General features: G+C 59.5%; 1 protein-coding gene across 1 annotated transcript in view; it reads left to right on the plus strand.

Annotated features, from left to right (window-relative positions):
• LOC118697393 (cyclic AMP-dependent transcription factor ATF-7-like) overlaps positions 1-25,441 on the plus strand; it is a 48,550-nt gene that overhangs the window by 10,719 nt on the left and 12,390 nt on the right. Inside the window, exons 3-4 of the mRNA XM_036400013.1 lie at positions 20,691-20,787; positions 24,054-24,172. Of these exons, the coding sequence (XP_036255906.1) occupies positions 20,691-20,787; positions 24,054-24,172 (216 nt within the window). The remainder of the gene's footprint in view (positions 1-20,690; positions 20,788-24,053; positions 24,173-25,441) is intronic.

Here is a 25,441-nt window from a genome sequence, read left to right on the forward strand (position 1 = left end):
CCTTCCCATCCCCTTCTCCTTCCCTTTCCAGGGAAAACTCTGCTCCCATCCCCTTTTCCTTCCCTTTCCGGGGAAAACTCTGCTCCCATCCCCTTCTCCTTCCCTTTCCGGGGAAAACTCTGCTCCCATCCCCTTTTCCTTCCCTTTCCGGGGAAAACTCTGCTCCCATCCCCTTCTCCTTCCCTTTCCAGGGAAAACTCTGCTCCCATCCCCTTTTCCTTCCCTTTCCGGGGAAAACTCTGCTCCCATCCCCTTCTCCTTCCCTTTCCAGGGAAATCTCTGCTCCCATCCCCTTCTCCTTCCCTTTCCGGGAAAACTCTGCTCCCATCCCCTTCTCCTTCCCTTTTCGGGAAAACTCTGCTCCCATCCCCTTCTCCTTCCCATTTCCAGGGAAAACATCCCAAAGCTGAGCTCGGGGGGTCCCTGGCACTTGGTACTGGGATGAACTGGGGGATGATGGAATTGCTGCTGGGGCTGATGGAGTGGGATCTGCTGGGCACTGGGGGATCATGGAATCCCTGCTGGTTCAATGGGATCTGCTGGACTCTGAGGGATCATGGAATCCCTGCTGGTTCAATGGGATCTGCTGGGCACTGGGGGATCATGGAATCCTTCGTGGTTCAATGGGATCTGCTGGGCACTGGGATCATGGAATCCCTGCTGGTTCAATGGGATCTGCTGGGCACTGGGGATCATGGAATCCCTGCTGGTTCAATGGGATCTGCTGGACTCTGAGGGATCATGGAATCCCTGCTGGTTCAATGGGATCTGCTGGGCACTGGGGATCATGGAACTCCTCCTGGTTTAAAACCACATCTTCAGGGTTTCCCACCTTTCTGGTCACTGTGGCAGGAGCCTCACCCAGATCCTTCCCTGACCCCTTGCAGGTGAACTTCCTCCTTTTGCCTTTTCTTTTTTTTTTCTTTTTTTTTTTTTTTTGGAGGCTGCTTTTTATCTGAAACTTCTTTGCCTGTGAAATTGTGCAGGCCATTTATAAAATGTATTAGCTGTGTTTGAGCACTTAATGGTGTGAGCCCTTCAATCACGCAGCCCTAAAATCGGCTTCAAACAAGCAATTAAGGCAAACAACAATGTATTTAAATTTAATCTCCCACAATCTCCCACAAATGACATATAAAGGTGGCTGCTTCCTCCTCTGGCTGTTCCAGCCTGCTGCTTATGGGTAATTCCGACAATTCCTCATGTTAATATGGAAATGCTGGGATCCTGGTAATTCCGAGCGGGGTGATTCATGGGGATCCAGCCTGACCTCGGGCCTGCTTTTCCCAGGACGTCCTTCAGAGCAGGGCAGGGCTGGAATCGGGGCTCCGGGGCTGGGACAGCAGGGCTGGCATGGGGGAATGCCCTGGGTGATTCCATGATTTGCCCCAGCACCTGCTTCCGTCCCTCTGCAGCTGACACCAGCCCCATCTTTAATGCCCTAAACCCCTTTTCCCTCCTTTTCCCTCCTTTTCCCTCCTTTTCCCTCCTTTTCCCTCCTTTTCCCTCCCTTTTCCTCCTTTTTCTCTTCCTTTTTTCCTCTCTTTTTTCTCCTTTTTCCCTCTCTTTTTTACTTCCCTATTCCCCCCCTTTTTCCTACCTTTTTCTGCCTTTTTTCCTCCTTTTTCCCCTCCTTTTCCCCTCCCTTTTCCCTCCTTTTCACCTCCATTTTTCTTCTCCTTTTCCTCCTCCTTTTCCTCCTCCTTTTCCTCCTCCTTTTCCTCCTCCTTTTCCTCCTCCTTTTTCCCCTCCTGTTTCTCTCCTTTTTCCCTCCTTTTTTCCCCTCCTTTTATCTTCGTCTTCCCTCCTTTTTTCCCTCCCTTTTCCCCCCATTTTCCCTCCCTTTTCCCCCCATTTTCCCTCCCTTTTCCCCCCCATTTTCCCTCCCTTTTCCCCCCGTTTTCCCTCCCTTTTCCCCCCATTTTCCCTCCCTTTTCCCCCCATTTTCCCTCCCTTTTCCCCCCGTTTTCCCTCCCTTTTCCCCCCCATTTTCCCTCCCTTTTCCCCCCATTTTCCCTCCCTTTTCTCCCCCTTTTCCCCCCATTTTCCCTCCCTTTTCCCCCCATTTTCCCTCCCTTTTCCCCCCCATTTTCCCTCCCTTTTCCCCCCATTTTCCCCCCTTTTCCCCGTTTCCTGTTCCCGTGCAGGAGGAGCTGCCGAGGGCAGCAGGGGTGTCCGTGCGTGCGCGGGGGCGCAGCGGCTGTAAACACGTTAAGCGTGTTTGGGGTTGCCAGGGCTGCAGGGGGCTATTTTGGGATTCTCCAGCCCCGTGCCGGGGTGGCACAGCTGCAGAGCCCAGATCCCACCCGGCTCGGGTGTCTGGAGCCTCCCGCAGGGACAGGTGGAGACCGCGCCAGTCCCCGAGCTGGGGCAGCCCCTGCGCCCAGAATGGCCCTGGGAGGCACAGGGGGGGCTGGAGCCAGGGTTCCCTGGGTGCTGATCACCCCAAAGCTCTCAGTTCCGGGTGCTGATCACCCCAAAGCTCTCAGTTCTGGGTGCTGATCACCCCAAAGCTCTCAATTCCGGGTGCTGTCACCCCAAAGCTCTCAATTCCAGATGCTGTCACCCCCAAAGCTCTCAGTTCCGGGTGCTGATCACCCCAAAGCTCTCAGTTCTGGGTGCTGATCACCCCAAAGCTCTCAATTCTGGGTGCTGATCACCCCAAAGTTCTCAGTTCTGGGTGCTGTCACCCCCAAAGCTCTCAGTTCCGGGTGCTGATCACCCCAAAGCTCTCAATTCCGGGTGCTGATCACCCCAAAGCTCTCAATTCCGGGTGCTGATCACCCCAAAGCTCTCAATTCCGGGTGCTGATCACCCCAAAGCTCTCAGTTCCGGGTGCTGTCACCCCAAAGCTCTCAATTCCGGGTGCTGATCACCCCAAAGCTCTCAATTCCGGGTGCTGATCACCCCAAAGCTCTCAATTCCAGATGCTGTCACCCCCAAAGCTCTCAATTCCGGGTGCTGTCACCCCAAAGCTCTCAGTTCTGGGTGCTGATCACCCCAAAGCTCTCAGTTCCGGGTGCTGATCACCCCCAAAGCTCTCAATTCTGGGTGCTGATCACCCCAAAGCTCTCAATTCTGGGTGCTGTCACCCCAAAGCTCTAAGTTCCGGGTGCTGATCACCCCAAAGCTCTCAATTCCAGGTGCTGATCACCCCCAAAGCTCTCAATTCTGGGTGCTGATCACCCCAAAGCTCTCAGTTCTGGGTGCTGTCACCCCCAAACCTCTCAATTCCAGCTACTCCAGGGGCTGAGAGCTGGGACTGGGGGTGTTCCACCAGCTCCACCTTGTTAATTGGGGAATTAAACCTTCAGATCTGGGGGGATTGGGGAATTAAACCTTCAGGTCTGGGGTATTGGGGAGTTAAACCTTCAGGTCTGGGGTATTGGGGAGTTACACCTTCAGGTCTGGGGGAATTGGGGAGTTAAACCTTCAGGTCTGGGGGAATTGGGGAGTTAAACCTTCAGGTCTGGGGGAATTGGGGAGTTAAACCTTCAGGTCTGGGGGAATTGGGGAGTTAAACCTTCAGGTCTGGGGGAATTGGGGAGTTAAACCTTCAGGTCTGGGGGAATTGGGGAGTTAAACCTTCAGGTCTGGGGTATTGGGGAGTTAAACCTTCAGATCTGGGGGGATTGGGGAGTTAAACCTTCAGGTCTGGGGTATTGGGGAGTTAAACCTTCAGGTCTGGGGGAATTGGGGAGTTAAACCTTCAGGTTTGGGGGGAATTTGGGCACTGCTGTTGGAATCGGGAGCTGTTCCCAAGCTCTGTGCATTGGGACAGCTCCACCTCATTAATTAGGAAATTAAAGCTTCATCTGGCTCATTAAGGCACCCAGAGCACAGCTCTGGAGCCGGGGGGTTCAGCTGCTGCCTCGGGAGGTTTCCCCAAGCCTGGCTCCAGCTCCCCCCTCGGAAAACGGCCCCAAAGCCCCCCAGGGACCCAGCAGGTGCCACCCTGGGGTGCTCCAGGCTCTCCTGGAGGAGTTTCCCCGTCAATGAACCTGTTTGGCCACTCCTGCTGCCCAGGGCAGCGGCAGGGTGCGATACTGAATATACTGAATATACTGAGTATATGGAATATACTGAATATATGGAATATACTGAATATATGGAATATACTGAATATACGGAATATACTGAGTATATGGAATATACTGAATATATAGAATATATTGGATATGCTGAATATACTGAATATACTGAATATACTGAGTATATGGAATATACTGAATATATGGAATATACTGAATATACTGAATATACTGAGTATATAGAATATACAGAATATACTGAATATATGGAATATACTGAACACATTGAATATACAGAATACATTGAATGTACTGAGCAGCGAGCGCAGCTTCCCGAGCCCTGCCCTCCACAGCATTTCCCTTTGCAGGGCACACAAATCATCCCTCCAGCCCCAGTTGCAGAGCTCCAGTTATCCAGGCCATTTCCTCAGACAATCGTTTGCTTTTTAAACCCCTCCTTAATTTACCAATTTATTCCCCCTAAACCCTTGCTCGGAGGTGCTGCTTTGTGCAGTGTCCAGGAAACGCCGAGCCCAGAACTTTTCACGAGGCCAGAAAATGATTTTTTATTTTTTCCCCCCTCTCTCTTCTTGCTGGTTTATTGTATCCTCTTATCTTGTCATATAATAGAAATAATGTTTATGGCGTCGAGCCTCAGCATCACTTGGCATTTAACCAAGCTCAAAAGCAGTTTATTGCTTTGTATACTCTGCTGCCATGGCCATTATCCCTTAAATCTCTATTGCCCAGTAATGGATGGGGCCCCGGGCTGCTGCTGCTGCCATTGGCTGGGCTGGGTTTGGGGCTGCACAGCCCAGACCGTGAGGGTTGTTCCCTTTATGGGGTCGGAGAGAGGGGAGAACAGCCCAGACCGTGAGGGTTGTTCCCTTTATGGGGTCGGAGAGAGGGGGACAAGGGCCACACAGCCCAGACCGTGAGGGTTGTTCCCTTTATTCACCCCTGCATTGTGGGGTCGGAGAGGGGGAGAACAGCCCAGACCATGAGGGTTGTTCCCTTTATTCACCCCTGCATTGTGGGGTCGGAGAGGGGGAGAGCGGCCCTTTCCCCTTGCCAGGCAGTGAGGAGCTCACCCTGGCACTGCTGTGGGGTGGCACCGTGCCCCCGGCCTTGGCTGCTCCGGGGTGTCCAGTGTGGGGTGTCCAGTGTGGGGTGTCCAGTGTGGGGTGTCCAGTGTGGGGTTTGCAGTGTGGGGTTTGCAGTGTGGGGTGTCCAGTGTGGGGTGTCCAGTGTGAGATTCCCAGTGTGGGGTTTGCAGTGTGGGGTTTGCAGTGTGGGGTGTCCAGTGTGGGGTGTCCAGTGTGGGGTTTGCAGTGTGGGGTGTCCAGTGTGGGGTGTCCAGTGTGGGGTTTGCAGTGTGGGGTTTGCAGTGTGCGATTCCCAGTGTGCGATTCCCAATGTGGAGTTTCCAGTTTGGAGTTTCCAGTGTGGGGTTTCCAGTTTGGGGGTTCCACTCTGGGATTCCCAGTTTGGGATTCCAAGTTTGGGGTTCCCAGTTTGGTGTTTCCAGTTTGGGGTTTCCAGTTTGGGGTTTCCAGTTTGGAGTTTCCAGTGTGGGGTTTCCAGTTTGGGGGTTCCACTCTGGGATTCCCAGTTTGGGATTCCAAGTTTGGGGTTCCCAGTTTGGTGTTTCCAGTTTGGGGTTCCCAGTTTGGTGTTTCCAGTTTGGGGTTTCCAGTTTGGGGTTTCCAGTGTGGGGTTTCCAGTGTGGGGGTTCCAGTGTGCGATTTCCAGTTTGGTGTTTCCAGTTTGGCATTTCCAATGTGGGATTCCCAGTTTGGGGTTCCCAGTTTGGGGTTTCCAGTTTGGGGTTCCCCGTGTGGGGTTCCCAGTTCGGGGTTCCCAGCCGTGGCCCCTGAGCTCTGCCTGCCCCTGGTCCAGTTTCATCCCAGGGCCAGCTCCTGCCATGGCAGCTGCACAGGAGCTGCAGGGGTGGGAGCTGCAGGCGCTGCAGGCCCTGCACAGTGGCAGCTGCACAGGAGCTGCAGGGGTGGGAGCTGCAGGCGCTGCAGGCCCTGCACAGTGGCAGCTGCACAGGAGCTGCAGGGGTGGGAGCTGCAGGAGCTGCAGGGGTGGGAACTGCAGGCGCTGCAGGAGCTGCACAGGAGCTGCAGGGGTGGGAACTGCAGGCGCTGCAGGCCCTGCAGGGCAGCGGGGCTGGCTCCAGGAGCTCTGGAGGGGCTCTTGGCAGGAAGAGGAGGGAACTGGATTAATTTGGGCCGTAACTCTGGGCTGTCAGCAGAGCCCAGCCGGCTCCCCCACCTCTCGCCCAAGGTATTTTTGGAGGTGGGGAGGGGGAAGGCTAATTTTGAATAATAATAAGCTTGAGAAGGCATCTGAAACCAGTAAACGTTTATTTTTTACACTCCTATAACTTAAAAACGGCCAAACCAATTTAAACCAAATTGGATAATAAAAAATATTGCTCCTAGGCTGAGCCCCTGTTTGCCAAGTTCCAGCCTAGAATGAATTTTTATGGCCAAATTATAAACCCCCTAGAAATGAAGGTTTAAAATGGAAATGTTGACAGACCTTTAACTACAAAAGCACCGTAATAGAACTTCTTTTTTTCTAAAATGGCCGGTTTAAAATATAATTAAGACTTAAATATTATTTAATAGCAGCATTTCCTGTAAGTTAAAATCTTTATCATTCCTCTGGCTGGGATTCCTTGGCAGTTCTTGGAAGCGTTCTGTGGCGGGAGCACGGGCGGGACACGGCCCTGGGTGGCACAGGGAGGGCTGGGCTGGACATGGGGATGGACAGTGGGATGGACAGTGGGATGGACAGTGGGATGGACATGGGGATGGACAGTGGGGATGGACATGGGGATGGACACTGGGATGGACATGGGGATGGACATGGGGATGGACACTGGGATGGACAGTGGGGATGGATGGACAGTGGAGATGAATGGGGATGGACACTGGGATGGATGGATGGATGGACAGTGGGGATGGACACTGGGATGGACACTGGGATGGACAGTGGAGATGAATGGGGATGGACACTGGGATGGATGGACAGTGGGGATGGACATGGGGATGGACACTGGGATGGATGGGGATGGACACTGGGATGGATGGACAGTGGGGATGGACACTGGGATGGACACTGGGATGGATGGGGATGGACACTGGGATGGACATGGGGATGGACACTGGGATGGACAGTGGGGATGGACATGGGGATGGACACTGGGATGGACACTGGGATGGACACTGGGGCCGGACAGTGGGGCCGGGCAGTGTCCCGAATTCCATCCTGGAACCGGGGCCAGCCTCAGTTTCCCGAGGCTCCACAGGGCACCGGCCCCGGATCGTGCCCCGGGGAGTTCCCAGCCCTGCCCAAGCCCTGCCGGGCTCCTGAGGACACCTGGATGAGTTGGGATGAGCCGGGGATGAGCCGGGGATGAGCCAGGAACAGCCGGGATGAGGCTGGGAATGAGCTGGGGATGAGGCTGGGAATGAGCTCGGGATGAGGCTGGGAATGAGCTGGGGATGAGGCTGGGAATGAGCCGGGGTGAGGCTGGGAATGAGCTCGGGATGAGGCTGGGAACAGCCGGGATGAGGCCGGGAGCTCGGGATGAGGCTGGGAATGAGCCGGGATGAGGCTGGGAACAGCCGGGATGAGGCTGGGAATGAGCTCGGGATGAGGCTGGGAATGAGCTGGGGATGAGGCTGGGAATGAGCTCGGGATGAGGCTGGGAATGAGCTCGGGATGAGGCTGGGAATGAGCCGGGGTGAGGCTGGGAATGAGCTCGGGATGAGGCTGGGAATGAGCTCGGGATGAGGCTGGGAATGAGCTGGGGATGAGGCTGGGAATGAGCCGGGGTGAGGCTGGGAATGAGCTCGGGATGAGGCTGGGAATGAGCTCGGGATGAGGCTGGGAACAGCCGGGATGAGGCTGGGAACAGCCGGGATGAGGCTGGGAATGAGCCGGGGTGAGGCTGGGAATGAGCTGGGGATGAGGCTGGGAATGAGCTGGGGATGAGGCTGGGAACAGCCGGGATGAGGCTGGGAACAGCCGGGATGAGGCTGGGAATGAGCCGGGGTGAGGCTGGGAATGAGCTGGGGATGAGGCTGGGAATGAGCTGGGGATGAGGCTGGGAACAGCCGGGATGAGGCTGGGAATGAGCTGGGGATGAGGTTGGGAATGAGCTCGGGATGAGGCTGGGAATGAGCTCGGGATGAGGTTGGGAATGAGCTCGGGATGAGGCTGGGAATGAGCCGGGATGAGGCTGGGAACAGCTGGGATGAGGCTGGGAATGAGCTCGGGATGAGGTTGGGAACAGCTGGGATGAGGCTGGGAATGAGCTGGGGATGAGGCTGGGAATGAGCTGGGGATGAGGCTGGGAATGAGCCGGGATGAGGCTGGGAATGAGCTCGGGATGAGGTTGGGAACAGCTGGGATGAGGCTGGGAATGAGCTGGGGATGAGGCTGGGAATGAGCTGGGGATGAGGCTGGGAACAGCCGGGCTGAGGCCGGGAGCTCGGTGCGGTGGTGCTGCAGTGTCCTTGCAGGGAAGGATTCCTGCTGCAGGGCCCTGCTGAGGCTTCTCCCTGCTCCCTTCCCGAGGGGTGCTCTGGGTTCAGGGTGGCCCCAGGGTGACGCTGCACAGAGCGTCCCAGCCCCTGCGTTCATGGGGGCTGAGCCAGGCTCGGGCTGAGCCAGGTTTGGGCTGAGCCAGGCTTGGGCTGAGCGAGGTTTGGGCTGAGCCAGAACTGGGCTGAGCCAGGTTTGGGCTGAGCCAGGTTTGGGCTGAGCGAGGTTTGGGCTGAGCGAGGTTTGGGCTGAGCCAGGCTCGGGCTGAGCCAGGCTCGGGCTGAGCCAGGCTTGGGCTGAGCGAGGTTTGGGCTGAGCCAGGCTCGGGCTGAGCCAGGCTCGGGCTGAGCCAGGCTCGGGCTGAGCCAGGTTTGGGCTGAGCCAGAACTGGGCTGAGCCAGGTTTGGGCTGAGCCAGGCTCGGGCTGAGCCAGGTTTGGGCTGAGCCAGGTTTGGGCTGAGCCAGGTTTGGGCTGAGCCAGAACTGGGCTGAGCCAGGCTCGGGCTGAGCCAGGTTTGGGCTGAGCCAGGTTTGGGCTGAGCCAGGCTCGGGCTGAGCCAGGCTCGGGCTGAGCCAGGTTTGGGCTGAGCCAGGTTTGGGCTGAGCCAGAACTGGGCTGAGCCAGAACTGGGCTGAGCCAGGTTTGGGCTGAGCCAGGCTCGGGCTGAGCCAGGTTTGGGCTGAGCCAGGTTTGGGCTGAGCCAGGTTTGGGCTGAGCCAGAACTGGGCTGAGCCAGGCTCGGGCTGAGCCAGGTTTGGGCTGAGCCAGGTTTGGGCTGAGCCAGGCTTGGGCTGAGCCAGGCTCGGGCTGAGCCAGGTTTGGGCTGAGCCAGGCTTGGGCTGAGCCAGAACTGGGCTGAGCCAGGCTCGGGCTGAGCCAGAACTGGGCTGAGCCAGGCTCGGGCTGAGCCAGGTTTGGGCTGAGCGAGGTTTGGGCTGAGCCAGAACTGGGCTGAGCCAGGCTTGGGCTGAGCCAGAACTGGGCTGAGCCAGGTTTGGGCTGAGCCAGAACTGGGCTGAGCCAGGCTCGGGCTGAGCCAGAACTGGGCTGAGCCAGGCTCGGGCTGAGCCAGGTTTGGGCTGAGCGAGGTTTGGGCTGAGCCAGGTTTGGGCTGAGCCAGGCTCGGGCTGAGCCAGGCTCGGGCTGAGCCAGGCTCGGGCTGAGCCAGGCTCGGGCTGAGCCAGGTTTGGGCTGAGCCAGGCTCGGGTGTTTCTGGTGCTCCTGGGCTCGGGGGGAGCAGAGAGCGGCTCTGAACCAAAGCTGGAGGCTGAGCCCGGCTCAGAGCTGGGCCCGGGCTGGGTTTCTCTCAGGAACTGCAAATCCTGCGTGTCGTTTGTCCCTGAAACGCTCGGGAATGGGGCTGTGGGCGCCGCTGGCCGGGGAGGGAGGGGTTTCAGAGTGCAGCCAAAGCTGCCAAAGCCTCAGCTCTGAGTTTCTCCTCCCCCTGCCCGAGCCCCGGGTGTTTTCCTGGCAAGTGCAATATTTCCTGGTGTTAAACCCAGCATTTTGGAGTCAAGGCTGTTTGGTTTTGAAGCCTCGCTCGCTCCCTGCCTGCTGCTCTGAGACAACTGTAAATCCTTTTTATTTCACTGTGAGAACAAATCACTTATTCCTGGGAGCAGCAGCTCTGACAAAGGGCTCGTTACCAGCATCGCGGATATCCCAGCATCAGCACCGCGGCAGGGATGGGGCTGGGGGAAAGGATTTATCCAGCGCTCAGAAAGCTGCCTGAGTCCGCAGGATTTTCTGTAAACTTCTCGTCCAAAGCCCAGCCAAGCTGTCGCTCCACGGTTTAAAGCCGCAGCCCGGAGGAGGAGGGGGCTCGGTCCCTTCCCCGTGGTGGCTCCGCGGGCCGCAGGAGGGACCGGCAGCTTTCCCTAAATTACCGAAACACCCAATAAATAAATAAATAAATAATAACCGGCCTTGGGCTCCCGGGCCGCTGCCAGCCCCAAATCCGCCCTTTTTCTCCCAAGGACGCTTTGTTGGCTGCGGAGGCCGCTCCGCCCCTCTGCGGCAGCCGCGGGATCCACGCGGCTCCGGCAGCGGGAGCGCCGGGAATACCGGGAATACCGGGAATACCGGGAGCACTGGGAGCACTGGGAATACCGGGAATACCGGGAATACCGGGAATACCGGGAATACCGGGAATACCGGGAGCACTGGGAATACCGGGAATACCGGGAGCACTGGGAGCACTGGGAATACCGGGAGCACTGGGAGCACTGGGAATACCGGGAATACTGGGAGCACTGGGAGTACCGGGAATACCGGGAATACCGGGAGTACCGGGAATACCGGGAGCACTGGGAATACCGGGAATACCGGGAATACCGGGAGCACTGGGAGTGCCGGGAATACCGGGAATACCGGGAGCACTGGGAATACCGGGAGCACTGGGAGCACTGGGAATACCGGGAATACCGGGAGCACTGGGAGCACTGGAGGCGGGCAGACAGGACACAGCGTGTCCTGAGCGCCTGGGGCCGGAACTGTCGGCACAGGGTGCAAAAACACCTCAATTCCTGTATTTCTGTAGAAATATGCGGGGCTTTCGCTCGGGTGTTTTTTACTTTCGGGGTTTTTTGGTTTTTTTTTTCTGACGTTTTCGCCCTCAGTTTCTCGCTGCTGTGTGTGAGAGCCTTTCTTGGGGTCGGGTTTGGGGTCGGTAAAGGGGTTCGGGGTCAGTAAAGGGGGTTCAGGGTCCATAAAGGGGGTTGGGGGTCAGTAAAGGGGGTTTAGGGTCGGTAAAGGGGGTTTGGGGTCCATAAAGGGGGTTCAGGGTCCGTAAAGGAGGTTCAGTGTCCGTAAAGCGGGTTCAGGGTCCATAAAGGGGGTTCGGGGTCCATAAGGGGTTTAGGATCCATAAAGGGGGTTCGGGGTCAGTAAAGGGGTTCGGGGTCCATAAAGGGGGTTCGGGGTCCATAAGGGGTTTAGGATCCATAAAGGGGGCGGGAAGTGCCGCCGGAGCGGGGTGGGCGCTCCGCGTCCTCCCGCACAAAGGGCTGCGCATGGAGGGGCTCAGCGGAGGAACAGAATCCACTTTTGGGGTTTTTCCTGAAGACCAGAGCCCGGGCCAGGCTCCGGCGTCCCCGCGAGTCCCGGGGCCGAGCGGGGCCAGCGCTGCCCTCGCTCCGGGCTGGGTTTTGGTTCTCGGTGCGCGGCACAAAAGCGAAACTCGGGCTGGGAGAGGCCGAGCGCGGCCCGGGCTCATCCCGCCCCTCGATCCTCCCCGGCCCTCCGAGCCCCAGCGCCACTTTAACACCTGCGACAGCACCGCGGCTTCCCGGAGCTTGGGCAGCTCGGCCCAGCTGCTCCGCTCAAGGGATTTTTCTTTTTTTTTAATTTTTATATGCCGGATTAAAACAATAAAAACATTAAAGTCCTAAAATTCCCGCAGGGAATAGAGATGCAGACAGTAAAGATTTGTGCGAGAGGGGCTGGGCTGTGGGGGCTTTGCGGCAGCGCACGCGGAGCCGGGGGGAGCCGAGGGGTTTGGGGTGTTTATCCTGGGGGTGTTTGAGAACGGGAATGTCTGCCAGGGTTTGGGGTTTGGGGTGTTTGAGAACGGGAGTGTCTGTCTGTGCCCTGCAGTGCCGGGAATTCGGGAATGAGCCTTTCCCTGTGCCCTGCAGTGCCCAGGGCTCAGCTCTGAGCCTTTCCCTGTGCCCTGCAGTGCCCAGGGCTCAGCCCTGAGCTCTCCCTGCCCAGCGTCACCCCTGCAGTTCCTCCTGCCCTGCTCCCTGCCCAGCCTGGAGGGGAGAGCTCCCATCTGCAGAGCTCCAGAGCAGAATTCCAGTGCTCCCAGTTCTCCAGAGCAGAATTCCAGTGCTCCCAGTTCTCCAGAGCAGAATTCCAATGCTCCCAGTTCTCCAGAGCAGAATTCCAACGCTCCCTCCCTGCGAGGTTTTGCTGCCTCCAGCCCGAACGGGGGCAGAGGAGCGGCTCAGCCTCCTCAGGGATGGTTCTGGTGACCTTGGCTTTGTGTTTCCACATCGCTGCACCAGCAGCACCTCGCCGTGGATGCGGGGGAAGCTGCTGGGAGAGGTTTCCTGGCACCTCGGGGCTGTGTCTGCTCAGGGGGGGTTTGGGGCAGCCAGGACGTGATTTGGGAGCCGAGTGCAGCTGGGAGGCTCCGGCTCTGCTGGGAATGGTGTCGGGATCAGGTCAGTGTTTGCTCCCCGAGCCTGATCCTGTCTGGGCTCCGGCCTCCCAGGGCGAGTCCCTGATGGGAAAGTGGAGAAAGGCGAGGAACACCCAGCACCTTCTGCAAACAGACTGCAGATGATCCTGGGGGAAGAAAGAGGGACCCGGGAGCTGCAGGATGGAGCCAGGCAGGGGAGTGTGCCGGGAGAAGCCATAAATCTGCGGGGAGAAGAGGTCACTGAGAGCCTCATCAGGGTGGGAGCAGCAGCTCCGCGGTAATGTGCCCATAAATCCCCGCTCCGATAAAACAGGTGGCTCTTCCGAGAGGCAGAAAGAGGCAAACGCTGGGGTTTTGCTGCTGCTGCTGCTGCTGCTGCTCTCCTTCTTTAAAAGCTTTAATTACCGCAGTGCTGACGGCTCCAGCAGGCAGGAGCCGGGAATGCGGCGGGATGCGGGAAGCAGGGGCAGGGAAGGAGGGAAGGGAGCTGCAGGTCGGCCAAAATCTCCAGGAAGAGGCACAAAAATGAGGTTTTCTACAGGAACAGAGGCACAACAATGAGTTTTTATACAGGAATGGAGGCACAACAATGAGTTTTTATACAGGGATCGTGGGTGGCGTGGATGGAAAATTTCAGGTGCTTTGGCGCTGGGGATGGGGAAGATGAAGGGAGCTGCAGGGTGGGCAGTGGGGCTCTGGGGGAGGCCAGGGAGGGCTGGGAGGGCTGCAGGGGCACGACTGCGCTGGCCCAGCCCGGCCTGGGGCACCTCTGGCAGGCCACAGCCAGGGATGCCTGCAGCTCGTTCCCAAAGCATCCCCAGATCTCAGCCTGCCCCCCTGTTTTGTGCCTCTCCCCCCCCTCACGAATTCCCTCTCCCCGTTTTTGGGTCGTTTTTAACGCCAGGCATCCCTGGGTCCCTGCAGCTTTTCCCTCCATGGCTCCGTTACAGGGGACAAACCCCAGAGCTCTGAGTGACTGGAATTCTCTTTGTGTTTGACCTGCTGCCCTTCCCAGGCAGCTGCTGCTGCTGCTGCAGCTTCCCCAGGAGATAAATCCACACAAAAACCCCTTTTCCAGGCGATAAAGCCATCAGCAGAGGCTCCACTCCGTGAATGGGTGGGCACATTCCCAATATTGCTCTGAATTGGAGGAAATCACCATTCCAGGGCCTTAAAAAGCTGAATGGGGCCGTGGCATCCTCCGGGTGACTGGGGCGAGTCCCAAGGTCAAGGCTGAGTCACAGTCCCAGCCCGGCACGGGCACAGCCGGGCCCTCGGAGCCACCCTTGGGTCAGGGGCTCCTTCGGGGTCCTGGAGCCCGCGTTTGGGTTAGGGGCTGTTTGGGTTAGGGGCTCCTTTGGGGTCCCAGAGCCCGCGTTTGGGTCAGGGGCTGTTTGGGTTAGGATTTGTTTTGGGGTTGTGGAGCCGACGTTTGGGTTAGGGTTTGTTTGGGTTAGGGTTTGTTTGGGTTAGGGTTTGTTTGGGTTAGGGTTTGTTTTGGGGTCCTGGAGCTGACATTTGGGTTAGGGTTTGGAGCTGACGTTTGGGGAAGGGGCTGTAGCTGCCTTGGGGAAGGGGCTGTAACTGCATTTGGGAAGGGGCTGTAGCTGCACTTGGGAAGGGGCTGTAGCCGCCTTTGGGAAGGGGCTGTAGCCGCCTTTGGGAAGGGGCTGTAGCCGCATTTGGGAAGGGGCTGTAGCTGCACTTGGGAAGGGGCTGTAGCCGCCTTTGGGAAGGGGCTGTAGCCGCCTTTGGGAAGGGGCTGTAGCCGCCTTTGGGAAGGGGCTGTAGCTGCATTTGGGAAGGGGCTGTAGCTGCCTTGGGGAAGGGGCTGTAGCTGCATTTGGGAAGGGGCTGTAGCTGCATTTGGGAAGGGGCTGTAGCCGCCTTTGTTCCCGTCCCGGGGCCGCCTTTGGGAAGGGGCTGTAGCCGCCTTTGTTCCCGGCCCGGGGCCGCCTTTGTTCCCGGCCCGGGGCTCCGTGCGGCCCCGGAGCCGCCGCGCTCTCGGCGTTCGGAGCTCGCCCCCGCCTGCCGGGGCTCTGCGGGGCCCGCCCGGCCTCGCTGCCTCGCCCAAGGTCACCGGAGCGGCCGCGGCTGCCGGGACGCGGCGCTGGCCCCGCGATTCACGGCCCGAGCGGATCCCGGGGGGCCGGGCCCGGCTCCAGCGCGGCGAGCACGGCGGGGCCGCTCCCGGGCTGCCGTAATTAACACCCGGCTGTTAATGCGTTCATCACCGCGCTCGCAGGGACGGGAAAGCGGCGTTTCGGAGCGCTCCGCCGGGCTCGGGGATCGCGGCGTGCCCGCGGCGTTTGGGGTGCAAAAACACATCCAGTGGGGTGGTTTTGGGGGGCCAAAAAAATCCCCATCCCGCGGGGTTTGGGGGGTACAAAATCCGCATCCCGCGGGGTTTTAGGTTTAGGGGTACAAAATCCCCATCCCGCGGGGTTTTGAGGATCTGCTCCGTGGGGCCAGCTGTGCCCAGGTGTGTCCAGCTGTGCCCAGGTGTGTCCAGCTGGGCCCAGGTGTGTCCAGCTGTGCCCAGCTGTGCAAACCACGGCGCTGCTCCTGCCCAGGTGCTCCACAGCCCAGCTCGTCCATCTGCTCCTTCCCAAAGCCCGGAGCTCGGGAGATTCCCTGGGTTTGGTGGTGATGAATCCCTCGGGATCGCCCCGTGCCCGGCTCCGCTCTCCGTGCCCGGCTCTGCCCGGGGAGATCCCACCGAAATTCAAGGGGAAAATGGAAATGACAAAGGGCGGCGGGATGCGGAGCTGGTGGAGGATTCTGCCCCGGACGTCCTTGGCTCCTCACGTACGGAGCCAGATGCTTCCTCCCCCTGCCCGAGCACCTGCATCCAGGAGGGGGCTGTGCCGGAGAAGCCCTTTGGGATGAGCGAAGCCATAGAAATGTAAATTAAATTATTTACCTACTCCCAGTTAAACGCTCTGCCCTTCTGGCCAAGGAGGATGGCGGTGGGATGGGGTGGGCTCCAGAACCCGCTCAGCTCTTTGTGTAAAATTGCGGGGAACTTTGGGGAGTATCGGGAAAAAAATTATCTGAGCAAACAAGGGAAAAAGGAAAAAAAAAAAATCTCAATTTTGGTGCTTTGCACAATGCTCCGTGGGGCCGCTGGGCCGGGGATTCCTCACCCAGCGCTGCCCAGAGCTTGATTATTATTGTTATTCCTCCCTTTTTCTTTTTTTTTAACACACAAGGAAGGACCCGGAATCAATCACGGGGCAGGAGCGAGCAGCGTTTTAAAGGGAAAGGCAGAGGCACAGCAGCGTCCCTGGAGCCGCCAGAGCCAAAAACGCCATTTCAGGGTTTAAATCTCGCTGCAGTTTTAGCCGGGGGCAGCTGCGGGGGGGGAATGGCTCCAAATGCACCCCGGGCTCCTTCCCTGGGGCTGCTGCAGCCTTCCGGGAATTGGCGTTTCCTGCTGCTCCGCCGGGACCCCCGGGCACCCCCGGCCCCCAGATCGGAGCCTCTCGTCCCCGTGGGCGCTGGCGCGGGTCCGTTCGGAGAAGGCAGACGGACAGACGGCTCCGTTTGTCCGTGCGGGGTTGGGCTCTGCCGAGCCGGCCGTGTGCGCGGCGCTGTCCCCGCACCGACGCCTCCCTCCTTGCCGGTGGAACGGGGCTCGGTCCCTGCCGCGGTCCCGCCGGCCCTTGGGCCGTGAATCACCGCGGACCGGGGCACTTGGGGCACATTAGCGAATTAATTAATTAACCCGAGCGGCCGGGGAGGAGGGAATTACCGGGCATTGCTGAGATGGGAGATGGAGCCGGGGTCACAGCGCCCACCCGGGACAGCCACCCTGGGGTCCCCTGCCCACAGGGTCACCCTGATCCCACCGCAGCCTCCCTGCGCCCGTGCCCGGCCAGCGGGGAATGGAAATGAGCTGGGGACGTTTCTGCGAACCCAAACCCAACGGGTGGCAGCTTTTAAAGGCGGTGACTTTGAGCTCAGCTCGTGCTCGCCCTGCATCATTTCCCTCCCGCACCGCAGTGCAGCCTCCTGCCGCTCCCTCGTGTCCCCTCCGTGCTCCGGTGGGCCAGGGGGGCACTGGCCCCGCGGGCACCACGGTGGCTCCAGCGCCGTGACCAGGGTGGCCCCAGCCCTGTGACCATGGTGTCCCTAGCCCTGTGACCACAGTGGTGACCCCAGCCCTGTGGCCATGGTGGTGACCCCAGCCCTGTGACCATGGTGTCCCTAGCCCTGCGGCCATGGTGGTGACCCCAGCCCTGTGGCCATGGTGGTGACCCCAACCCTGTCACCAGGGTGGCTGCAGCCCTGTGATCACGGTGGTGACCCCAGCCCTGTGGCCACAGTGGCTCCAGCGCTGTCACCGCGGTGGTGGCTCCAGCCCTGTGACCACAGTGGTGACCCCAGCCCCGTGGCCATGGTGGTGACCCCATCCCTGTCACCAGGGTGGCCCCAGCCCTGTCACCATGGTGGCCCCAGCGCTGTCACCAGCGTGGCCCCAGCTCTGTCACCATGGCAGCTTCAGCCCCGTGGCCAGGGTGGCTCCAGTGCCGAGTCACGGTCGGAGCAGGGCTCAGCCTCCCCGCGGTGCTGACAGCTCGTTAATTAATCCCGTTAATTGCGCCGTGAGCGGCCCCGCAGCCTCCCCGGCCCTGCCGAGCCCGGTGCCGCCGGTGCTGCCGCAGCCCGGCCGGGGTTCCCCGGGAATTGCGGCCCGGCCCGGGTTCCCCGGGAATTGCGGCCCGGCCGGGGTTCCCCGGGAATTGCGGCCCGGTCCCGCCGGTGCTGCCGCAGCCCGGCCCGGGTTCCCCGGGAATTGCGGCCCGGCCCGGGTTCCCCGGGAATTGCGGCCCGGCCCGGGTTCCCCGGGAACTGCGGCCCGGTGCCGCCGGTGCTGCCGCAGCCCGGCCCGGGTTCCCCGGGAACTGCGGCCCGGCCGGGGTTCCCCGGGAACTGCGGCCCGGTCCCGTCGGTGCTGCCGCAGCCCGGCCCGAGGTTCCCCGGCAATTGCGGCCCGGTGCCGCCGGTGCCGGGCTCGGAGCGGGACCGGCGGGGCGAACCCTGCCCCGAGCTCCGGCAGCTCCGGCCCGACCCCCCCGCCGCCAACGCGGCTCTCCAGCAGCAGGAGAAGCCCCGAGCAGCCAAGCGAGCCCTCGTTGCTCGTTGCTCGTGTCGTGCTCGTTAAATGCGGCAGAAATCCCCTCCCGCCGCCCGCCCGGGGCCGTGGCGCAGCTGGCAGCGCTGTGTGTGCCCTACAGACGGCTCGGAACGGCTCGGAACGGCTCGGAACGAGCGCATCCATCCCGGAGCTGTCACAGCCCGGGGCCTCCGCCGTTCGTCCCGCCCGGCTCGGCCCGGCTCCGTCCATTTTCCCTGGGGAAAACGCCGAATTTGGGGCCGCAGGAGCAGCTCCAGCCTGGGAAAGCCCGGGGCCGGCTGGCAGCTCACCCTGCTGCTGTCCCTTGCCCCAAAGACTTTACAGCCAACATCTTCTTTTTAATTCCGACACCCGCAAAATAGCAGCTGAAATAACCCTGCTGTATGTCAGCTGCTGATGGAAGGAGATTAAATATTAAAGCCAGTGCTGTGGCTTTAACTCATTCCATTTTTTTCCCTACTCTTCCCCCCCTGCTCTCCCCCTCTGCTTCCCCTCTCTGTGTAAAATGACATGATTTAGAGCCCAAGTGCCAGACTCAGCCTCTGGGTTTCGGCGTTTGGAAATGTGTGCAGAAAGATATATTGTGTCTGTGAGCATTTCTGCGCAGGGAAGGAGAGAGCTCCCGAGCTGTGAGCCCACATAAAGATGTTAAATAGAGCTGTAACGCGCGCCCGACGCGCAGAAAGTGCCGGGGAAAAAAAAGAAAAAAAATTAGGGAAAAAAAAAAAATCCGGCAATGAAGGAAAATGAAAGATTAAAATAAACCTGGCGTTGGCGAGGCCGGGCTGGGGCTGGCGGGGGAGACGTGACCCTGCTCTGCGCCTCCCGCTCTTCCCTCCCTGACCCAAAAATCACATTTATTTAGCACAAAACGGAGCGGGAGAATTGGGAATTTTCTTCTTTTTCATTTCCCCCCAGCCCCCGTCTCAGGTGCTCAGATTTCCGACGCCGCCCGCCTGCTCAATATTCAAATATTCATCCCAGCCCCGCACAAAAGCCGGGTTTATTTCCCTTGCTTCACCCCGTCCCAGCAGGGTCCCACCTCGGGCAGCCGAATCCCATAAACCCAGCGATTTTGGGGCCAAAACCATGGAAAAATGTGGGTGTCCCTTCCCCTGCAGGGCCCCTCGGCCGGCACGATCCGGGGCAATTCCCGAATTCCCGAATTCCCTCGCTCCTGCTCCTTTGTTCTGAGCGTTTCGGGGGCGCCAGGATCTGTGGAAGCTCCTCGGGGTTTGTGGGAGGCTGGAGCAGAGCAGCGGGGAGGAAAAGCTGCCCGGACCAGGCAGGCTTTGGCCGAGCTGCCGAGAAGTTTTATTTGGGGTTTGTTTGGGCTTTGTTTGGGGTTTGTTTGGGGTTTGGTTACGGAGCAGAGCTGAGGGAGACGGGGGGGTTCAGTCCGTGCCTGGAGCTCCACTGGCAAAAACCTCTTGGCTCTTCTCCCTCCAGCTCCGATTCCTCTGAATTTGAGCCCAAACCACGGGCGGCCAGCAGAGCACCTGGAGAGCTCTGAAGGACGCTCAGTGTGTGTGACCCCCTTGTCCTTGAGCCCTTGAGGGGAGCAGGGCTGCGCCCCAGGTCTGGGTGTCCCCTGACACCGAGGGGAAGGATTGTCCCCTGCCATCGAGGGATTGTCCCCTGCCACTATGGGATTGTCCCCTGCCATTGAGGGATTGTCCCCTGCCATCGAGGGATTGTCCCCTGCCATTGAGGGGAAGGATTGTCCCCTGCCATTGAGGGATTGTCCCCGGCCACTATGGGATTGTCCCCTGCCACCGAGGGATTGTCCCCTGCCATTGAGGGATTGTCCCCTGCCATTAAGGGATTGTCCCCTGCCATCGAGGGATTGTCCCCTGCCACTATGGGATTGTCCCCGGCCACTATGGGATTGTCCCCTGCCATCGAGGGATTGTCCCCTGCCATTAAGGGATTGTCCCCTGCCATCGAGGGATTGTCCCCTTCCATTGAGGGGCAGAATTGTCCCCTTCCAACGAGGGATTGTCCCCTGCCACTGCGGGATTGTCCCCCGTGTGCTCAGCTCGAAAATCAGATTTATTTGCTCAAACAGCAGAGCTGTAAATAAAGCCGTGGGGAGGCCCCCGGTGGGTGTCACGCTGGAGCAGCCCCACAGGAACAGGTGGCTCTGGGTGGGATTGGGCTGCCATGCCTGGAGAGGGAAGGGGAAAGGGCAGCAATGCGCTGCTGCTGCTGCTGCTCTGTTGCTGCTCTGCTGCTGCTGCTGCTCTGCTGCTCTGCTGCTCTGCTGCTGCTGCTTTGCTGCTGCAGCGTTTCCATGCCCGGGGCGCTGCAGAGCCGGGCCCGTTTGTCGCAGTCTATTAGGAGAGAGCAATCCATCCTGAGCTTTATGGGGCTGTGCTTTAACCCCGTCCCTGCCTCGCTCCCCCGGCTCAGCCTCGCTCCCGCCTTTGTCTGCCTCTCCCGGCCCCACAGCCACCCCAAAGCTCTCCCTGGGGTTTCCACCCTCGCCAGGCGCTCCCTGAGGGACGGGGGCCGTCCTGCAGCCCTCCCCGCAGTGGGGCTCGCCTGCTCCCCCTGCGTCTCCAGCTGGGGGCTGCCTCTGCCTCGCCCCCCACGCAGGAAGAGTTGCCCAAACTGCACCGAATTCCCCCCTTACTCAGCCAGCAGCAGAGTGCGAATTTTGGGGTTCAGAATTTCCGGGCATTTACCCCTAACCCTGTCCCCTCTCCCACAGCCCTGAATCCCCCGCTCCATCAGCTCCAGCCCAGCGCAGGTCTGGCTGTAAAACCCTGCGCGCGTTTATTCCCCATTTTGTAAACGGTTTCATTGCAGAGGTTCACAAACGAGGACCACCTGGCGGTCCATAAACACAAGCACGAGCTGACATTGAAATTCGGCCCCGCTCGCACCGACTCCGTCATCATCGCAGGTATGAGCCCGGCCCGGCCCGCCGAGATTGATGCCAGGCACCAGCTGCACTGCAAAGCCCATAAAACCTCCTGTGATCTGCATTTAATCAGGCCCAGAGCAAAGCCAGAGGCTTCCAAGTTTTTTCTTTTTTTTTTTTTTTTTTTTTTTATGGTAGTATCAGGTTTTGTGGGGTTTGGGTTTGGTTTTTTTTTTTAATTTTTTTTTTTTAAGCTCTCGCCCTTTTTTATTAAAGGCTGGAGGATTTATGGCCAGAAGGGCTTTCACGTCTCTGCGTGTGCTTTGAGGACGATGAACCACCCCTGACAGAGCAGCTTCCCCTCTCAGCCCAGGTGTCAATTTTCCCGAGCCTTTAGGAAGCTGCAGTTAATAAATTAAAGCCCCACGAGCTCTGTGGGAGCTCCCACAGCCTCTGTAAAATTGGGGGAACCCAAACCCCACAAATCTCAGAGCAGAGAGGCCCCCCCGAGTCCCTCCTGTCCCTCTGCGTCCCTGCTGGGTGACCAGAGGGGTTTTAGGGAAAACCAAACCAAACCAAAGCAAACCAAAGCGCTGCAGCATCCTGGCACCTCCTTCCTTCCCCGCTCATCTCCAGCCCCGAGCCGGGGCTGAGGCAGGGAGAGGGAGCTCAGCTGGCTCTGCAGGTTTGGGTGAATTGTGGCTGAATTCATTCCCACTGGGAATTTCAGAATTGCTCTCCCTGGCAAGCATGAAACGCTTCAGGAGCACAAGGAACAAGGTCACCCCTGACACTCAGGGGGCTGCTCTGGGGTAAAACACACAAAAAACCCCAAACAAACCCAATTTATCCACAGCCAGTCCAGGACCAGCTACACCCCCCCAAACCAGTGCAGGCCCCGTGCGTCTGGCACAGACAGGGGGAGTGAGGGCTGTAAAACCCTGCTGGCTGTGAGCAGAGAGTCTGGGCCTGTTCCTGCCTGAAATTCCATTTATCCCAGGCTTTTCTCAGCCACCATTTTGTCTCTGGGATTTTTTGGGACCATTTTGTCTCTGGGATTTTTTGGGACCATTTTTTCCCTGGGATTTTTTTTTTTTTGACCATTTTCTCTCTGGGATTTTTGGGATCATTTTGTCTCTGGGATTTTTTGGGACCATTTTTTCCCTGGGATTTTTTGGGACCATTTTCTCTCTGGGATTTTTTGGGACCATTTTTTCCCTGGGATTTAATTTGACCATTTTTTCCCTGGGATTTTTTGGGACCATTTTGTCCCTGGGATTTGCTGCTCCCTCCCTGCCTCCCGAGCTGTGTGGCAGGAGCAGGACCTGGCGCAGGTGGGCGAGGCAGGAGCTGCTCAGACGGGGCAGGACAGGAGCAGGGAGGCTCCAGGATTTGTTTTCACACCCTGGCAGTGTCTGCAGCAGCTCGGGAGGGCAATGCTGGGCAGGAATGGTCCCAGAGGAGCCCTGTTAGAGCCCGCACAAGCCCAGCACAAACAGCTCCTGCAGGGAGATCGGGATGATGGAGCTCTGGGTGTTATGGGATCTGGGGGCAGCACAGGGTGCCCAGAGGGCGATTTTGCTTCAGGGCCAAGCCAGCAGAGGGAGGGTCTGGGGCTGAATCATCCCGGGGGTGCTCTTCGTGCTGGAAAATCCCAGTGTTTTCCTGGGGGAAGGACCCTCGGGTGGGATCCCCGTGGAGCTGGAGGCTGCCTGCAGCAGGGAGGCTCCTCGGGCTCTTCTGGGCCGGGTGATGGCCAGAGAGGCCAGGACTGGGCTCTGAATGGGGTGGGGAGCGGGACTGGGCTCTGAATGGGCTGGGGAGCGGGACTGGGATCTGAATGGGGTGGGGAACAGGACTGGGGTCTGAATGGGCTGGGGAATGGGACTGGGCTCTGAATGGGGTGGGGAACGGGACTGGGCTCTGAATGGGCTGGGGAGCAGGACTGGGCTCTGAATGGGCTGGGGAACGGGACTGGGCTCTGAATGGGCTGGGGAGCAGGACTGGGCTCTGAATGGGCTGGGGAACGGGACTGGGCTCTGAATGGGCTGGGGAGCAGGACTGGGCTCTGAATGGGCTGGGGAACGGGACTGGGCTCTGAATGGGGTGGGGAGCAGGACTGGGCTCTGAATGGGGTGGGGAACAGGACTGGGCTCTGAATGGGGTGGGGAACAGGACTGGGCTCTGAATGGGGTGGGGAGCAGGACTGGGCTCTGAATGGGGTGGGGAGCGGGACTGGGCTCTGAATGGGCTGGGGAGCGGGACTGGGATCTGAATGGGCTGGGGAGCGGGACTGGGCTCTGAATGGGCTGGGGAACGGGACTGGGCTCTGAATGGGCTGGGGAACAGGACTGGGCTCTGAATGGGGTGGGGAGCGGGACTGGGCTCTGAATGGGCTGGGGAGCGGGACTGGGATCTGAATGGGCTGGGGAACGGGACTGGGCTCTGAATGGGCTGGGGAACGGGACTGGGCTCTGAATGGGCTGGGGAGCAGGACTGGGCTCTGAATGGGGTGGGGAGCAGGACTGGGCTCTGAATGGGGTGGGGAACAGGACTGGGCTCTGAATGGGGTGGGGAACAGGACTGGGCTCTGAATGGGCTGGGGAACAGGACTGGGCTCTGAATGGGCTGGGGAACAGGACTGGGCTCTGAATGGGCTGGGGAACAGGACTGGGATCTGAATGGGCTGGGGAACGGTCCCACAGGAATTGCCCTGGGCTTCAGAGCTGGCACAGAGAGAGGAGCATTCCCAGGGAATCACTTCGGGATTGGGAGCTGGCACAGGGAGAGGAGCATTCCCAGGGAATCACTTTGGGATTGGGAGCTGGCACAGGGAGAGGAGAATTCCCAGGGAATCACTGTGGGATTCAGAGCTGGCACAAGGAAGGGAGAATTCCCAGGGAATCACTGTGGGATTCAGAGCTGGCACGGGGAGGGCCGAGGCTCTGCCCAGCCCTGGGGCTGCTCTCCCCTCTCATCACTCCCTGTGTTGATGATTTCAGGGAGATCCCACTCCCGATTTTCCCTCCTTGTCCAGCTGAGGACGGGGCAGACCCGGGGTGGGAGGGACGGGAATCCCACAGCCAGGAGCTGACAGAAATCCTCTCCCTGCAGTGATTATTCCCCCAAACACCAGAGGAACAGAACCAGCACGGAATGAGTGTCCCCATTCCAGAGTGTCACTGGCTGTCCCCAGGGTGGCACCCACAGTCCCCGGGGCTCCCCACTCAAGGACTGGGGTGGGAAAATGGGGTTTTGGGTTTTTTTTGCTCTCTCTGACCAATTCTTGGTGTTCCAACCCGACCCAGATCAGACCCCGACCCCGACGCGGTTCCTGAAGAACTGTGAGGAGGTGGGACTGTTCAACGAGCTGGCCAGCTCCTTCGAGCACGAGTTCAAGAAAGCTGCTGAGGAGGATGAGAAAAAGGCAAGGGGCTGCCCTGGGAGGGACCGGGGCCGCTGCTGTGGGAGGCACAGGCCTGGGGGAGGATCCGCTGCCGTGTGGGGTCTCGTTTGTGTAACTCGGGTGCCTTTGGCTGCTTTTCCCGCTGAGCCTGGCCTGCCGAGAGCAGATTTAATGGTTTATTATTCCTTTGGCTTTGCACTTCGAAAAAAGGGGGGGAATAGAGAGGGGGAGAGCCCAAAATACCTGACAGGGAAGGAGCTGCAGGAGCCGGGGAGGGAGCAGAACCGCTCGGGGCCGGGATGCGGCGGGATCGAGCCCTGGAGGGGCAGGCACGGGCTGGGGGCACCGGGGCGTCCGTGCCAGCGCGCCTGGAGCCGGCGGCTCGGTGGAAACGAGCAGCTTGCGCTAACAAAGAGCTCCGCGCTCCGCCAGCGCCATCGATCCCGGCTGCCCCCGCAGCCCGGCGAGCGCCAGGGGCTGAAGGACAACGGGATCTCATCAGAAAGCGGCTAATTAAGGACATTTGCAGCCCCCGCCCTCCCCGCTCGCCGGGCGGGAGCAGCAGCAGATGCGTGCCGGGCGCTCAGCCTGGCACATACATTTACTAAATTGATCTATGGCCGTGCATACGCTCGCAGTCAGCGGCGCTGCTCGGAAATAAACTGCGGGAGCCGAGCCGCGTAAATCTTCCCGAGATGGGGAACGGAGGAATTCAGAATTAAAACTGAAACCTGCCTTCCCAGCCGCTCCCCCCCTCGCCAATAACGGGCTCTTTAAACCGAAATTGATCTCTCTCATTGGTATGCGGCTGCGGCAAAGGCTCCTGCCCTTTGTTCTGGAGCGGGGAAGGGAGGCAGGAACAGGCGGGGATGGGGGGCAGGAACAGGCAGGGATGGGGGGCAGGAATAACCAGGGATGGGGGGCAGGAACAGGCGGGGATGGGGGGCAGGAATAACCAGGGATGGGGGGCAGGAACAGGCAGGGATGGGGGGCAGGAACAGGCAGGAATGGGGGGCAGGAACAGGCAGGGATGGGGGGCAGGAATAACCAGGGATGGGGGGCAGGAACAGGCGGGGATGGGGGGCAGGAACAGGCAGGAATGGGGGGCAGGAACAGGCAGGGATGGGGGGCAGGAATAACCAGGGATGGGGGGCAGGAACAGGCGGGGATGGGGGGCAGGAACAGGCAGGGATGGGGGGCAGGAACAGGCAGGGATGGGGGTCAGGAACAGGCAGGGATGGGGGGCAGGAACAGGCAGGGATGGGGGGCAGGAATAACCAGGGATGGGGG

This window comes from Molothrus ater, chromosome 30, assembly GCF_012460135.2.
Source record: "Molothrus ater isolate BHLD 08-10-18 breed brown headed cowbird chromosome 30, BPBGC_Mater_1.1, whole genome shotgun sequence".
Classification (NCBI taxonomy): Eukaryota; Metazoa; Chordata; class Aves; order Passeriformes; family Icteridae; genus Molothrus; species Molothrus ater.